Here is a 17,267-nt window from a genome sequence, read left to right as displayed (position 1 = left end):
GGATGTTATGGGAAGGTTGTATAAGACATTGGTGAGGCCAAATTTGGAGTATTGTGTGCAGTTCTGATCACCTAACTATAGGAAGGATATCAGTAAGATTGAAAGAGTGCGGAGAAGATTTACTAGAATGTTGCTGGGTCTTCAGGTGTTGAGTTACAGGGAAAGATTGAACAGGTTAGGACTTTATTCCTTGGAGCGTAGAAGAATGATGGGAGATTTGATAGAGGTTTACAAAATTGTGAAGGGTATAGACAGAGTAAATGCGAGTAGGCTCTTTCCACTTAGATTACTAGAGATAAATACGAAAGGACATGGCTTTAGGGTGAAAAGGGAAAGGATTGGGGAACTTCTTCACTCAGAGAGTGGTGGGAGTGTGGAACGAGCTGCCATCTGACATGGTAAATGCGGGGTCACTCATAAGTTTTAAGAACAAATTGGATAGATACATGGATAGGAGAGGTCTGGAGGGTTATGGACTGGGTGCGGGTCAATGGGACTGGCAGAATAAATTTTCTGCACAGACTAGAAGGGCCGAATGGCCTGTTTTCTGTGCTGTAGTGTTCTATGGTTCTATCCAAATCCTACTTGCCAGAGCCTTCCTGATACCATCAAAATTAGCCTTTCTCCAATTTAGAATCTCAACCCAAGGACCAGACCTATCCTTTTCCATAATTACCTTGATACTAATGGCGTTATGATCACTAGATGCAAAGTGTTGCCCACACAAACGTCTGCCAACTACCCTGTCTCATTCCCTAATAGGAGATCTAGCATTTCAGTATTGCACTCACCCTACTTGGGACTTCATTGACTGATTAAGGAAACTTTCCTTACAAACTCTTTCCCATCCAACCCTCTTACATTATGGGAGTCGCAGTCAATATATGGAAAGTTAAAATCACCTATTATCACAACTGTTTCCTGTAAGTCTGCGATCTCTCTACAAATTTGTTCCTCTAAATCCCGCGGACTGTTGGGTGGTCTATAATATAGCTCCATTAATGTGGTCTTACCCTTCTTATTCCTCAATTCCACCCATAAATGCTGAATCAAGCTCTTGTGGTTCTGTGGTGGGATTACTGACCTTGCCTTGCATTTGCCTTTAAATTTACAGCTCAGCGTAATATTAACTTTTGTTTTGTTTCACTGAAATTCTTGTTTTTGTGTTGTCAGGATGGGTTCACTCCCCTGGCAGTTGCACTGCAACAGGGCCACAACCAAGTTGTTGCTATCTTACTTGAAAATGACACCAAAGGAAAGGTGCGCTTACCAGCCCTACATATTGCTGCAAGGAAAGATGATACCAAATCTGCTGCTTTGCTGTTACAGAATGACCACAATGCTGATGTACAGTCGAAGGTGAGACTCCTTACCCTAATTAGAAAGAGAATGCTGAATAAGCATCACCATATTAATAAGATTGTGTGTGTTTTAACTCAGTGGACAGTTTCTTCATTTCATAGTAGTGTATTTATTCTGATATATTTTGCTTATAATCAATTAGGGATATATTCTGTGCTCCATATATAGAGTATTAAAAGCTATTCAGGATATAATCTGTGCTCCATATATACATATTCAACTGAATGTGTATAACAACTTATTTTACTGATCTCCCCATGCTCACAATTAAACAATGTATTTTCCATTTCTAAATGGTTGTTGCAGTCGACACTAGAGATTCTGCAGACATACACAGAATGATGGATACCATTCATCATTCATGAAGGAAGTTTTTTTTCCTGAAACACTGACTAACCCTCTGAATTCCTCCAGCATTTTGTGAATGTTCTGGATTTCCAACGTGTAGAGAATCTCATGTGTTTATGACTTGTCAAAATAAATTGGGTTTAATTTGGACATACTTGGGGTCGTTTGAAGACTCATCCTAGGCATGGTAAAGGTTGGTTCAAAACAAACTATTATGGATGATGGAAATATGAAATAAAACTGAAAAAACATGTAAATAGTCATGTAAACAGGCAGCATTCATAGAGGGAGAAACGAAGTTAATATTATAGTTGTACGTTTGTATATGTCCACTCAATTCAGCCTTCAAACCTGCACCATCATTCAGCGCAATTGTTTCTGATCAGTTATCTTAATGCTGTTCCTGCTGTCTTCCCGTACTTATTGATGCATTTTGCATCTAGAAATTTATTTTAAAAATAGTCAGCAACTTGGCTTCCATAATGTTCTGTAGTGCTGAATTTCAAAGGTTCACCACTTTCTGAATGCAAACATTTCTCCTCATCTTTTTAACAAATTTCTTGCCTAATAATTGTGGCCCCAGCCAGAGAAACACTCAATTCGTCTAGCCTTGTCAGAATTTTGTAACTTTCAATTAGTTCACTAAATCCTGGTTCATACTAGCTTAATCTCTCTTCATATGGCAGTCCCAGCTTCTGAGTTCTTATATTGCAACTCAGTACAGCCCCACTGAGAGCTGGTATTGTATATAAGGTTTATTTATGTTAATTCACTAAAAGTTCTGTGAATTTGTTATGAGATTGGGAGATCTAGATACAGTACATCTCAGAAAAATTCAGATTTATTACGTACAGCTCCAAAAGATACCCATTCCATTGCAGGGACCCAAGTGAATAATTGTTAAGGGAAATAATATTGTATAACCTAGAACATGCTCTCCATGACCTACTGAATAAACAGCGGAGCACTCTTTTGAGCAGACTCATTCAGCTCCACTGTCACAAGGACTGTAACAGAAAATCTTTCCTACCATCTGCAATAAGTATATACAACAGTTCATCTCCATGTGACAGGAGAACACATATCACAGTGCAATAGTCCCTATTTTATTATTTTGTAAATTATTATTGTAGATTATTTCACATTGGTAAATTATTGTGTATGTTATTCTGTACTTTATTATGAATTAAGTCTGCACACTGCAAATTATGGGATCAATAAAGTAATTATTAATATTATGTAAAAATTAAAAGTGGATTCAGTTATGAATTGAGGAGTTTATGAATAATTGATTTGGCAGAATGTTTTCTGCCTAATTCTCCTGCCTGAACTATGAATCACTTTCTAATTTTAAACTCATAATTAAAATTAACATTAAAATTAATTGCTGCTCTGCAACATGCCTTCTTGTTCCTATTGAAAAGAAAGACAGGAATAAGAATAAAATTGATGTTTCTGCGGATGGAGATCAGGCCTCAGGGCTCTGATTCTAGCTTGCGTATTTTACCATCAAATAATTGATGTAGTTTTGATACTGAGTTTTATCAGCACCTCTCTTAAAAGGTTGATCCATTAATTTTAGAAGACAATTCTAAATGTTTGGTGGAGGATGTAATTGTATTATGTTCTTGTGAAGTAATTTAAAATCAAAGAGAACTCCTTGCTATGCTATACATTTGCCATCACATCTTCTGTGACCTTAGGACATATTTCAAGCTTTTGGTGTATGCTGCTTTTAACAGCCTTCACATATGGATTATGCATAATTATACAGTGCTTTATGTTCAGTTACAATGTATTAACTCTGCTGCTTTCTATTCAGAAGGATCCTTTATGTCTTCATCGATAGATAGTTCTTTGTTTTGGAGTTTCTTTCCAGCTTAAAATTTTAATTTTTCTTCCTTTTTCATGACAATGTTTCTGTTTCTTTTTAATGCTGTTCCAGATGATGGTGAATAGAACCACAGAGGTATTTGTCTAGACTCCTTCAAATGTTCTCATTTATATCCTAAAGCTCTCCTTTAAGATTTATATTACTGTATAACTGCTTGGTTTATTATGCTGGCAATCATGACGTTTACATTCATTTCCATGAAATCTGGTTTTATTACACTCCTTGTAAATTAAATAAAATTTAAGATGATGTTATATTAATTTCATTAATAATATAATAGGGGAAGGGGTTAAATTGCAGTTTAACTAAAGTTACCAATTAAAAATCACCCTGAAAATATGTATACAAAAATTACATTTAAAGTGGTTCTTTTTAGTGGGTGTGTGTCCATGTATAATGTGTAAATTTACTTGAGTTAAATATTGATGCACTACAGAGGGCATCTTTTTCCTTATGAATCCAGTTTAAAATAAGTAGATTATTTTTAGATATACCTCTAGGGCAGTTAAGTATATACATTAGCTGGCCATGGGAATATCAATGAGTTTCAAGATGGCTAAGACTATATTATTGTATTTCTATTGCATTTCTTGGCATTTTCTTATATTATTTTGTATTTCTGATTTTGACAAGAATCCATAATTCAGCTTTTGTGTTGTTTTGCAGTCCTGTGCAACTCTCCTGCATTTAATTCTCCTCCATGCATTTTCTCATGAAAATTAAATTTGATTTTCTTAGAACATAGAAACATAGAAAACCTACAGCACAAAACTGACCCTTCGGCCTACAAAGCTGTGCTGAACATGTCCTTACCATAGAAATTACCTAGGGTTACCCATAGCCCTCTATTTTTCTAAGCTCCATGTACCTATCCAGCAGTCTCTTAAAAGACCCTATCTTATCTGCCTTAACCACCATCACCGGCAGCCCATTCCACGCACTCACCACTCTCTGTGTAAAAAACTTACCCCTGACATCTCCTCTGTACGTACTCCCAAGCACCTTAAAACTGGGCCCTCTCGTGTTAGCCATTTCAACCCTGGGAAAAAGCCTCTGACTATCCACACGATCAGTGCCTCTCATCATCTTATAGATCTTTAGCAGGTCACCTCTCATCCTCCATCATTCCAAGGAGAAAAGACCAAGTTCACTCAACCTGGAGTCCTGACGAAGGGTCTCGGCCCGAAACGTCGACTGTACATCTTCCTATAGATGCTGCCTGGCCTGCTGTGTTCACCAGCAATTTGTATGTGTGTTGCTTGAATTTCCAGCATCTGCAGACTTCCTCGTGTTCACTCAATCTATTCTCATAAGGCATTTTCCCCAATCCAGGCAACATCCTTGTAAACCTCCTCTGCACCCTTTCTATGGTTTCCACATCCTTCCTGTAGTGAGGCGACCAGAACTGAGCGCAGTACTCCAAGTGGGGCCTGACCAGGGTCCTATATAGCTGTAACATTACCGTTCTTCTTCTAAATAATTGTGCTCACTCTTTTCCTTCATTACAATGTATGCCTCCATAATATGGCATTTATTTATTTATTTAGAGATGCAGTGTGGTCAGGTCCTTCCGGCCCAAAGAGTCGCACCACCTAGCAACCCCTGATTTATCCTTAGACTAACCACAGGACAATTTACAATGACAGATTGATCTTCTAACAGCAAAGTGGGAGGAAACCAGAACACCTGGAGGATATCTGCGCTTTTGCGGGGAGGATGTACAGACTCCTTACAGACTGTGCCAGAATTAAACTGTGAAGTCTGACAATTACAGCATCACACGATAGAATAGTTTAGATCAGCAGTGGAAAAGGGCAGTAAATGTATCCGTGTAGTCAATGTCATGAAAATATGGACCTGATGGAAGGCATTCCTTTCTACCTTGGAAGACACTAGCAGTGTGGTGTAAAATCCAGGTGTCAGGGGTCCATTCCGAGAGGGAAGGTTCTTAGGAAGCAGAAAGGTCTGAAAGTAGATAAGTCACCTGGACCAGGGTTCTGAAAGAGGTGGTTGAAGAGATTGTGGAGGCATTATTAATGATCTTTCAAAAATCAACTGATTCTGGAATGGTTCCAGAAGACTGGAAAATTGCAAATGTCACTCCACTCTTCGATGAGGGAGAGAGGCAGAGGAAAAGAAACTATAGGCCAGTTAGTCCACATTATAATGCCATAAAGCCCTCTTATTGTTTGAAGGAAAAGAGTGAGGCACAATTATTTGGAAGAAGAAAATCAAATTTAATTTTAACGAGCAAATGAATGGAGGGAAGATGTTGGAGTCGATTATTAAGGATGAGGTCTCAAGTTACTTGGAGGCACATAATGAAATAGGCTGTAGTCAGCATAGTTTCCTCAAGGGAAAATCTTGCCTGGCAAATCTGTTGGAGTTCTTTGAAGAAATAACAAGCAGGATAGACAAAGGAGATTTGGTTGATGTTGTGTACTTGGATTTTCAGAAGGCCTTTTACAAGTTGCCACACACAAGGCTGCTTAACAAGCTACGAGCTCATGGTATTACAGGAAAGATTCTAGCATGGATAAAGCAGTGGCTGATTGGCAGGAGGGAACGAGTGGGAATAAAGGGAGCTTTCTCTGGTTGGCTGCCAGAGATGAGTGGAGTTCTACAGGGGTATGTGTTGGGAATGATTCTTTTTACTGTACATGTCAATGATTTGGATGATGGAATTGATGGCTTTGTTACAAAGTTTGCAGATGATATGGATAGGTGGAGGGGTAGGTAGTTTTCAGGAAGTAGAGAGGCTACAGAAGGACAGACAGATTAGGAGAATGTACAAAGAAATGGCAGATGGAATATAGTGTTGGGAATTGTATGGTCATGCACTTTGGTAGAAAAAATGAAAGGGTTGACAAGGCATTTGACAAGGTACCCCATGCAAGGCTTATTGAGAAGGTAAAGAGGCATGGGATCCAAGGGGACATTGCTTTGTGGATCCAGAGCTGGCTTGCCCACAGAAGGCAAAGAGTGGTTGTAGACAGGTCATATTCTGCATGGAATTCGGTGACCAGTGGTGTGCCTCAGGGATCTGTTCTGGGACCCCTGCTCTTCATGATTTATATAAATGACCTAGTTGAAGGAGTGGAGGGCTGGGTTAGTAAATTTGCTGATGACACAAAGGTTGGAGGTGTTGTGGATAGTACGGAGGGCTGTCAGAGGTTACAGCAGGACACTAATAGGATGCAAAACTGGGCTGAGAAGTGGCAGATGGAGTTCAACCCAGTTAAGTGTGAGGTCGATCATTTTGGTAGGTCAAATATGATGGCAGAATATAGCATTAATGGTAAGACTCTTGGCAGTGTGGAGGATCAGAGGGATCTTGGGCTCCGAGTCCATAGGACACTCAAAGCAGCTGCGCAGGTTGACTCTGTGGTTAAGAAAGCACACGGTACATTGACCTTCATCAATTGTGGGATTGAGTTTAAGAGCTGAGAGGTAATGTTGCAGCTATATAGGACCCTGGGCAGACTCCACTTGGAGTACTGCGCTCAGTTCTGGTTGCCTCGCTATAGGAAGGATGTGGAAACCATAGAAAGGCTGCAGAGGAGATTTACAAGGATGTTGCCTGGATTGGGGAGCATGCCTTATGAGAATAGGTTGAGTGAACTTGACCTTTTTTCCTTGGAGTGACAGAGGATGAGAGGTGATCTGATAGAGGTGTATAAGATGATGAGAGGCATTGATCATGTGGATAGTTTGAGGCTTTTTCCCAGGGCTGAAATGGGTAGCATGAGAGGGCACGGTTTTAAATTTCTTGGAAGTAGATACAGAGGAGATATCAGGATTAAATTTTTTACACAGACAGTGGTGAGTGCGTGGAATGAGGTGCCGGCGGTGATGATGGAGGCAGATATGATAGTGTCTTTTAAGAGACTCCTGGACAGGTATATGGAGCTGAGAAAAATAGAGGGCTATGGGTAACGCTAGGTAATTTCTCAGGTAGGGACATGTTTGACATAGCTTTGTGGGCCGAAGGGCCTGTATTGTGCTGTAGGTTTTCTATGTTTCTACTATTTTCTAAATGGTGAGAAAATACAAAAAACTGAGCTGCAAAGGGACTTGGGATTCCTTGTGTAGGATTCCCTAAAGGTTAGTTTGCAGGTTGAGTCTGTGGTGAGGAAGGCAAATGTAATGTTAGCATTCATTTCAAGTGAACTAGAATATAAGAGCAAGGATGTAATGTTGAGACTTTATAATGCACTGGTGAGGCCTCACTTGGAGTGTTGTGAGCAGTTTGGTCCCCTTATCATTGAAAGGATATGCTGAAACTGGAGAGGCTCAAAAGGAGGTCCATGAAAATGATTCCAAGATTGAATGGCTTGTCAAATGAATAACATTTGATGGCTCTGGGCCTGTATTCTCTAGAATTCAGAAGAATGTGGGATGACCTCATTGAAACCTATCGAATGGTGAAAGGACTTGACAGAGTGGATGTGGAGAGGATGTTTCCTGTAATGGGAGAGTCTAAGACCAAAGGACACAGCCTTAGAATAGAAGGGCGTCCTTTTTAGAACGGAGATGAGGAGTAATTTTTTAGCCAGAAAGTGGTAATCTGTGGAATTCTATGCCATAGGCAGCTGTAAAGGCCAAGCCTTTATATATATTTAAGGCAGAAGTTGATAGTTTCTTGATTGGTCAGGGTATGAAGGGATACAGGGAGAAGGCAGGAAGTTGGGGCTAAGAGGACAATTGGATCAGCCATGATGAAATGGTGGTGTAGGCTCGATGGGTCAAATGGCCTCATTCTGCTCCTATATTTTATGGCTTTATGGATTTATGATCTTATAATATTCTACAGGAGTTCTTGTAATTAGCCGCACCTCCAGACAAACATCTCAGAGCTTTGAAGCTATAAAGTCATACAATTTGACAGCGTGGAAACAGGACCTAAAGCACAACTCATCCTTGTGATAAACGTTCCAATTTGAGTAATCCCATTTCCCTGTGCTAACGTTCCAATCTGAGTAATCCCATTTCCCTATGATAACGTTCCAATCTGAGTAATCCAATTTCCCTGTGATAACGTTCCAATCTGAGTAATCCCATTTCCCTGTGATAACGTTCCAATGTGAGTAATCCCATTTCCCTGGGATAAACGTTCCAATGTGAGTAATCCCATTTCCCTGTGATAACGCTCCAGTCTGAGTAATCCCATCTCCCTGTGATAACGATCCAATGTGAGTAATCCCATTTCCCTGTGATAAACATTCCAATCTGAGTAATCCCATTTCCCTGTGATAACGTTCCAATCTGAGTAATCCCATCTCCCTGTGATAACGTTCCAATGTGAGTAATCTCATTTCCCTGTGATAAGCATTCCAATCTGAGTAATTCCATTTCCCTGTGCTAACGTTCCAATCTGAGTAATCCCATTTCCCTGTGATAATGTTCCAATCTGAGTAATTCCATTTCCCTGTGATAACGTTCCAATCTGAGTAATCCCATTTCCCTGGGATAAACGTTCCAATCTGAGTAATCTCATTTCCCTGTGATAAACATTCCAATCAGAGTAATCCCATTTCCCTGGGATAAACATTCCAATCTGAGTAATCCCATTTCGCTGGGATAAACGTTCCAATCTGAGTAATCCCATTTCCCTGTGATAACGTTCCAATCTGAGTAATCCCATTTCCCTGTTATAGCGTTCCAATTTGAGTAATCCCATTTCCCTGTGATAGCGTTCCAATTTGAGTAATCCCAATTCCCTGTGATAATATTCCAATCTGAGTAATCCCATTTCCTTGTGTTAAATGTTCCAATCTGAATAATCCCATTTCCCTGTGACAAAAATTCCAATCTAAGTAATCCCATTTTCCTGCGATAATGTTCCAATCTGAGTAATCCCATTTCTCTGTGTTTAGCTCAATAATTTATTACTTTTAAATGTCATCATTTATACCCAAGTTTACCATTTGTTCAAATACTCATGACCCTTTGTAGGAAAAATTTGCTTCTAACCTAAAATGGTAAATTTTTCTGTCTAAATTTAAACCTAAAATCTGTTTATTTTAATCAGCACTGCACTAGGAAAAAGAATGTGACTAACTAGTGTATCTGTGTCTCTCCTAATTTTCTGAAGCTCCAAATGGTCATTCTAGGGAAAAGAATCTCTCCTGATAACCCATGCCTTACAATCCCAGCAAAATCCTTGTGAACCTTTCTCGCTCAATCACATTCTTTCTATGGAATGGTGACCAGAACTGCCCACAAGATTCCAGAAGCAGTCTTATCAACAGCTGTAAGATCGTTTCCCAGTTTTTGTACTCAGTGCCCTGACTGGTGAAGGCAAGTGTGCCATACTCCATCTTCACCACCTTGTCAACCTGTGTCATCCCTTTCAGGGAACTATCTCAAAGTTATGTACGTATATTGCCACAAGCACAAGTACATGTGCAATGAAAAACATATTTGCAGTAACGTCACTGGCACACTGGCAGAAGCATTCACTTGAGTGGCATTCCCTAGGTTTCTCTGTCCTGCTATGTATGTCCTCCCTGATTTAACTTGCCAAAATGCATTGCCTTGCACTTTTCTAAGTTTAGTTCCATTTGCCATCTCCTTGGTCCACAGCAGTTCATGAAGATCCTACTGTAACTTTAGAACATCAATCTGTTACTCTCCACTGCCATTTTGATACCAATTTTGTTGTTATCCACAAACTTCCAGTTTTAGATGGCACTGGTGAAGTACAGCAACAACTATTAACTACTTTATTAGTCACACCTTTTCTTGAAAAAAGCAATCATTGCAAAGAATAGCCTGTTACTTCCTCTTTGGAGTACAACCTGGCAGTTTTGCATCTTGAACTGAAGTCTCGTAGGTGCAGGAGCAGAGTGGCATGTAAGGGCTGAATCAAGGCAGTGGGACCTGGGCCTGAGAGCAGAGAATGAGCCAATATTTGGCTGCTGGAATGGCTTGGAGGAGATTATGAAGTGGCAGAACCGAGGTGAGACAGTCGAGGTGACAGGGCCCAGTCAAGCCTATTTAAGCATTGGGCTGAATTGGAAGGGTCAGGTATGGGCCGACTTGAGGCCACATGTCCCAGGTCTGAGAACCTATCGAAATGGCAGGGCCTGGGTCTGAGAGTGAGCAACGACCCGCTGTTTAGCCAATTTAAGCGCCAGGCCAGATCGAAAAGGTCAGGGTGTCTTGCTGTTCGGTGAGGTTTACTCATCTCTGCACTGGACTGAGGTTGTGGCCTGCAACTAGCAGGCTCCTGAATTGGATGTGACTGGTTTTGTGACTGTGGACTCACTTTCGTCATCTTCAGTTCTGAATGTTGTTTGCTTATTTGTGTTGTTTACATGATTTGTTTTTTTCTGCATATTGGGTGTTTGACGTTCTTTTTTTAATGGGTTCTATTGAGTTTCTTTGTTTAGTGGCTGCCTGTAAGGAGACAAATCTCAAAGTTGTATATAGTATACATACTTTGATAATAAATGTATTATCATGGGACTTACATCCTCATTCAAACCATTCAAACAAATAATAGGGAATCCAACACTTTCCTCTGTAGCACACTACTGGTCACAGGCCTCCAATCTGAAAAGCAACCCTAACTGTCCACTAAGCTAAAAACTGTGTGAGAAAATCAGGACAATTCCATACAATTCAAGCTATTGATTATCTAGTACAGAGTGTCAAAATTTCTTTTCTTTGGAATAGATGTTAATTCTTTTACATTCCTAAAGCTGACTTTGCTGGATTTGCTGCCCCTTTAAGGCCAACATTTAAACTGTTGTCATTGTCATAGTGTTCTATCCTTCCTGCATTTAGTGAACCTTTCATTTTCAAATCATACCTAATAATCTCTGCATGGAGACTGTAGATGATTTTGCAAGTAGCACAATTGAAGAGGACCTAAAGGTGTGTTTAAAATTAATTTTATACAAGCAGGTACTTTATCAGCACCACAGGATAACTGGTGTCACAGCTTTGCCACTATAATGTTTACATTGTTTCTGTTCAATCATTCTATGAGGCCCATAGTATTGTTCCAGTCAGTGCACAGAAAGCTGAGTGGTGACTTTCACTGGGCCTGCAGTTCTATTGAAACAACCCATCATTCTTCAACCTTGCCAATACCATAACAATGTGGTGAGTGTACTTCATCTTGAGGGTAACATCTTACCCTTCATTCGTTTCTACAGCAGGATCCTCTGGGATATACAATTTCTAAAATTACTTTTGCGTTGCGTTGGCCTTTTAGAATCTGCATGCATAACTCTGCCATTTGTATGCCAATTAACACTTGGCAGACCTGTCTTTTTTTTGCCACTATTCATACAAAAATATGAACATCACTAGACTGCCACTGACATGGAGGGAATGTGAATAAACCACCTGTCATTAGGTGCTGTGTTACTGGATGCTGACCTGTGGTGTACCACATACCTAGGGTTCTTCTTGTCATCTAATGCAGGAGTCCCCAATCCTTTTTGCATTGCGGACTGGTTTAATATTGACAATATTCTTGTGGACCAGCCGACCGGGAGGGCGGGGGGGGGGGGCGGTAGGGTTGCCAACGGACAAGAGTAGCAGTCAAATACGTTGTGTTTACCCCGAGAGAGACTACAATGACCTTGTGCAGGCACCAGTGCACATGTGTGACCGGCGCATGCGTGTATGTGCTGTTTTTTTTCTACAAATCGCTTTTGGCGACTCTGTTCAGGGGGAGGGTGTTAATCGCGACCAGAATACAGGTGATAAGTGGCTAATACACTCAATTTCATTTCTAAAAGGGTTTATCTGATGAATTTAATATTAAACACACAGCGCATATTTTCCTCGCATGAAAATAGTGATAAGTCAATTATCACTTATCAATTATCAATTATAAGTCAATTAGCTTGAAGTAAGTGTTGAACGAACTTCCAGTAGAAGTGGTAGAGGCAGGTTTGATATTATCATTTAAAGAAAAATTGGATAGGTATATGGACAGGAAAGGAGTGGAGGGTTATGGGCTGAGTGCAGGTCGGTGGGACTAGGTGAGAGTAGTGTTCGGCACGGACTAGAAGGGCGGAGATCGCCTGTTTCCGTGCTGTAATTGTTATATGGTTATATAAGTCACTTACAAGTCAATAGCGTCATAACATATTAAGTAACGTTTGGATATTAAACACACAGCACATATTTTCCCCGTATGAACATATAAAATCATTGCAACACACCAATTGCTGAATCAGTGGGAGCCCTGGGCTTGGTTCGCTGCAACAACACAGTCATATTGTGGGGTGACAGGAGATAGCGATACTCGAAGGGGGTTCCTTATGTCCAGTCTATTCCGCAATTTAGTTTTCATTGCATTCATTGCAGAGATACGTTGGAAGTGGAAGCAACGTTTTTAGTGCTTTCGTGGCTATCTCAGGATATTCAGCCTTGACTTTGATCCAGAATGCCGGCAGAGATGTTATGTCAAACATACTTTTCAGCCCGCCGTCATTTGCAAGCTCGAGGAGTTGATCACCTTCCCGTGCTGACATGGATGACGCGAGGGTAATGACCTCGCATGCGTTCAAATTCAACAGAGGGCGTGACAGGGAATGAGGAAAGGTGCCGCTGACTCATATCACCAAATCATATCGTTTCCTCGTGGCCCGGTAGCACATGCTTTGCTGCCCAGCACTGGTCTGCGGCCCAGTGGTAGGGGACCACTGACCTAATGTGCCTGACTAGCATGTAATGCTTAAAGAGTTTAAGTGCCTCAATGCTGTATATTTTCTTTAAATTACTGTCCCTTCAGTTAATTGCAGTACCTCAGGTAATTCAAGTAATTCAATGAAATGGTATGTTTTAACTGTTGGGTACTGTAATATTAGGTAGGATATACAGAGTACTGATTTTGGGGTAATAGACATTTGCCTTCTTCCTGCCCAGGCCTCAGAAAGATGTGTTAAAATGTATCAGCAGCTGGTGATAGGCTACAGCTCTCAGAAACTTGTCCATGACCTCAATGCTTTGCTATGTGTCTTTTGACTGTAATATCTTAACATAGTGATCTGTAATAAGCCTGCAGTGAATCTGTAATATCAGCTATACACAGACATCCCACCTCTCCCGGAAGTTCTGGGAGTCTCCTGCATATCGATAGCGGTTCCCTGATGCCAGCAAGTTATATACAATATCCCGGAAATTGATTTTTTTGAGAGCGAGCGAGCGCGAGAGCGAGAGCAAGAGCAAGAGAGAGCACGAGAGAGAGAGAGCAAGAGAGAGCGTGAGAGTGAGAGAGAGAGAGAGAGAGAGAGAGAGAGAGAGAGAGCACGAGAGAGAGTGTGTGCGAGAGAGAGAGAGAGAGTGCCATGGCAGAGTGTTCCAAAAAAAGAAAATATAGAATGTACATCACCCCAGGCTACACTAAAGTGTACCCCTGCCTAATAGGGGTCAAAAGTAATGGCAGTATTGCTTGCTGCACTGTTTGCAACAGTGACTTTTCTATTGCCCATGGTGGGTTAAGACTGTAAAAGACATGTTGAGGTGAGTTTAACAGGTGTCATTCATTCATTAGCATAGCTAACGTTATTTAAACTAGCTGGCTAGCTGCTAAGGAGCTACTCTATTGCAGACAACCCACCTCTCCCGGAAGTTCCGGGAGTCTCCCGCAAGTTTCGGGAGTCTCCCACAAGTTTCAGGAGTCTCCCGCAAGTTCCGGGAGTCTCCCGCAAATTGATGGTGCTACCTCCCTGAAATGAGTTTTTGCAGGGTGGGAATCTGTATACACCAGGCAGCAAGTTCAAAATCAAAGTTCTTTGAAGTACACCAGTGGATTTTTTCAATTATCTTACCTTTAAATAATACCATGACATTAAGAGTAAATTTCTTGACTTCTTAATTTCATAAATTTCTCTATAAGTCCTCAGGTCAGAGCTGTGGCCTGGAATCACTTCATCACCATATTGCAAATCTGTTGGCTAATAGAGATGGAGCCACAGGACACAGCTAAGGAACTGAACGAGAAGTACAAATATAGTTCTGCAAAATATGAACAGAGTCCGACATTTCCCAATGTCTTCACACTGCTCTCAGTAAATCAAAGGCATGCACTGGTGACCCAAGTTGCATGTTTGCGGGGCAGCTCAAAATACTTTTGAAGCAGTCAGAATTTAAGACCATTTTTGTGAGAACAATGATGTTATTGTACCTTTAAGTAGTAGACACCTTGAAAATGATTATGGGCATTAATCTTGTTTTCTTTTCCTCCTATTGGCAGAGTGGGTTTACTCCCCTCCACATTGCTGCCCACTATGGAAATGTAAATGTAGCCACTCTGCTATTGAACCGAGGAGCTGCTGTTGATTTCACAGCTCGGGTAAGTTACATTTCTTTCTGATTTTAATTTTAATTATTATTCTTATTTTAACTCTGCAGATTTTTTTTGCCCTCTTGATCTTTTTGATACTTTTGCTCCTCATCCCTGTAAGGCAGTTTTTCAGGACGGCAAATCAGCCAATTATGTTTGAAGGGTTATTGTCAAGGGAGCACGTTCATCCATGTGTAGGTGAAATGGAAAACATCACAGGCACATAGACACAAATTCACAAGAAAAATATTAAATTGTCTATAAATTATTAAAGATACAAAACAATTAAAACAAATTTTAGTGCAAGTTGTCATAGAGTTGTTATACGCACAAAATGCTGGAGTACCTCAGCAGGCCAGGCCTGATGAAGGGTCTCGGCCCAAAATATCGACTGTTTACTCTTTTCCATGGATGCTGCCTGTCCTGCTGAGTTCCTCCAGCAGTTTGTGTGTGTTACTTTGATTTCCAGCATCTGCAGATGTACTCTTGATAGTGTTATTATACTGAGGTAATCAATAAAGTTTTATTTTATTGAGGAATGTGGCATGGAGTAAGCTCTTCCATCCCTTCAGTCCACACTGCCCAGCAATCCCTGACTGAACTCTGACTTAATTGGGGCAATTTACAATGACAAGTTAAATTATTAACGTCTGTGGACTGCGGAGGAAACGGAGTACCCAGAGGAAACCACGCATTTCACAGGGAAGATGTACAGAGGTCACAGGGTTTAAACTCTGAACTCCAGTGCCCCGAGCTGTAATAGCATCGCACTAACTGCAGCATTAATGGGGCACACCATGATACTATACAACACCGGAGCTGTGCCAGTTGGTTCAGGAACCAAATGACACTGTAGAAGTAGAATTAGACAATTTGGCCCATTGAGTCTGCTCCACCATTCAGTCATGGTTTATTTATTATTCCTCTTAGACCGACTCTCCTGCCTTCTCCACATAACATTTCACACCCTGACTAATTAGAACTTGGCCTCCATAGAAGTCTGGCACAATGAATTCCTTAGATTCATCAGCCTCTGGCAGATGAAATTCCTCCTCATCCCTGTTCTAAAGATAATTCATTTTATTCTGAGACTGCGTCATCTGGTCCTAGACAACCCCACTATAGGAAACATCCTCTCCACATCCACCTTTATCTAGGCTTTTCAATATTCAATAGGTTTTAATGAGATCCCCTCCTCATTCTTCTAAACCTCAGTGAGTACAGACCCAGAGCCATCAAATGCTCCTCATATATTAACCCTTTCATTCCCAGGATCATTCTCGTGAATCTCCTCTGGACCCTCTCCAGTGCCAGCACATTCTTTCTTAGATAAAGGACCCAAAATTGTTTAAAGTATTCCAAGTGTCATCTGACCAATGCCTTATCATGCCTCAGCATGCCTCAGCATTACATCCTTGCTTTTATATTCTAATCCTCTTGAAATGAATGCTAACATTGTCTTCTTTACTACCGACTCAACCTGCAAGTTAACCTTCAGGGAATCCTGTACAAGGACTCTCGAGTGCTTTTGTACTTCAAATTTCTTAATTTTCTGTCCATTTAGAAAACAGTCTACACCTTTATTTCTTCTACCAAAGTGTATGAACATACACGGTATTCCATCTGCCACTTTGCCTATTCTCCCAATCTACCTAAGCCCTTCTTCAGACTCCCTGCTTCCTCAAAACTACCTGCCTGCCTTCTCCTTCCCACCCTCCCCCCACCTTCTTTATAGGGCCTCTGACCCTTCCCTCTACAGTTCTGACGAAGGGTTCCGGCCCGAAACATCGACCAATCTTTTCCACGGATGTGCCCGACCTGCTGAGTTCCTCCAGCGTGTTGCGAGTGTTGCCTGCCCCTCCTCCTATCTTCAGATCATTCGAAAACTTAGCCATAAAATCGCCAATTCCATCATACAAATCACTGTCATATAATATAAAAAGAAATGGTGCCAATACCGACCCATGTGAAACACGTCAGTCACCAGTGACCAACCAGAGAAGGCTCCCTTTATTCTCACTCTTTGCCTCCTGTCAATCAGCCAATGTTTTACCCATGAGAGTACTTTTGCTGTAATAGCGCGGATTCGTGCAACACCTTGTCAAAGAGCTTCTGAAAATCCAGTAAACAACACCCACTGACTCTCCTTCGTCTATCCTGCTTGTCATTTCCTTAAAGAATTCCAACAAATTTGTCAGGCAAGTTTTCACTTTCAAGAAACCATGTTGTCTTTACCCTTTTATGCGCCTCGAAGTATCACAAAACTACATATTTAATAATGGACTCCACCGAATTCCCAATCACTGAGATTTGGCTAACTGGCCTGCCTTCAGTGGAATGGTTGAGAAGAAG

At 40.9% G+C, this 17,267-nt stretch overlaps 1 protein-coding gene across 4 annotated transcripts in view; it reads left to right on the top strand.

Annotated features, from left to right (window-relative positions):
• ank2b (ankyrin 2b, neuronal) overlaps window positions 1–17,267 on the top strand; it is an 859,694-nt gene that overhangs the window by 470,472 nt on the left and 371,955 nt on the right. For 3 of the 4 annotated variants that reach the window (XM_072253201.1, XM_072253200.1, XM_072253199.1), the window contains exons 7-8: window positions 1,174–1,359; window positions 14,826–14,924. In XM_072253201.1, coding sequence (XP_072109302.1) covers window positions 1,174–1,359; window positions 14,826–14,924 — 285 coding nt within the window. Of the gene's footprint in view, window positions 1–1,173; window positions 1,360–3,655; window positions 3,680–14,825; window positions 14,925–17,267 lie in introns of all 4 variants that reach the window. The other variant, XM_072253198.1, reaches the window with a different exon arrangement.

The sequence above is a fragment of the Mobula birostris genome, chromosome 3, assembly GCF_030028105.1.
Source record: "Mobula birostris isolate sMobBir1 chromosome 3, sMobBir1.hap1, whole genome shotgun sequence".
NCBI classification, from domain to species: domain Eukaryota; kingdom Metazoa; phylum Chordata; class Chondrichthyes; order Myliobatiformes; family Myliobatidae; genus Mobula; species Mobula birostris.
The sequence above is the reverse complement of the archived record's forward strand: the minus strand, read 5'-3'. Positions and strand labels throughout refer to the sequence as shown.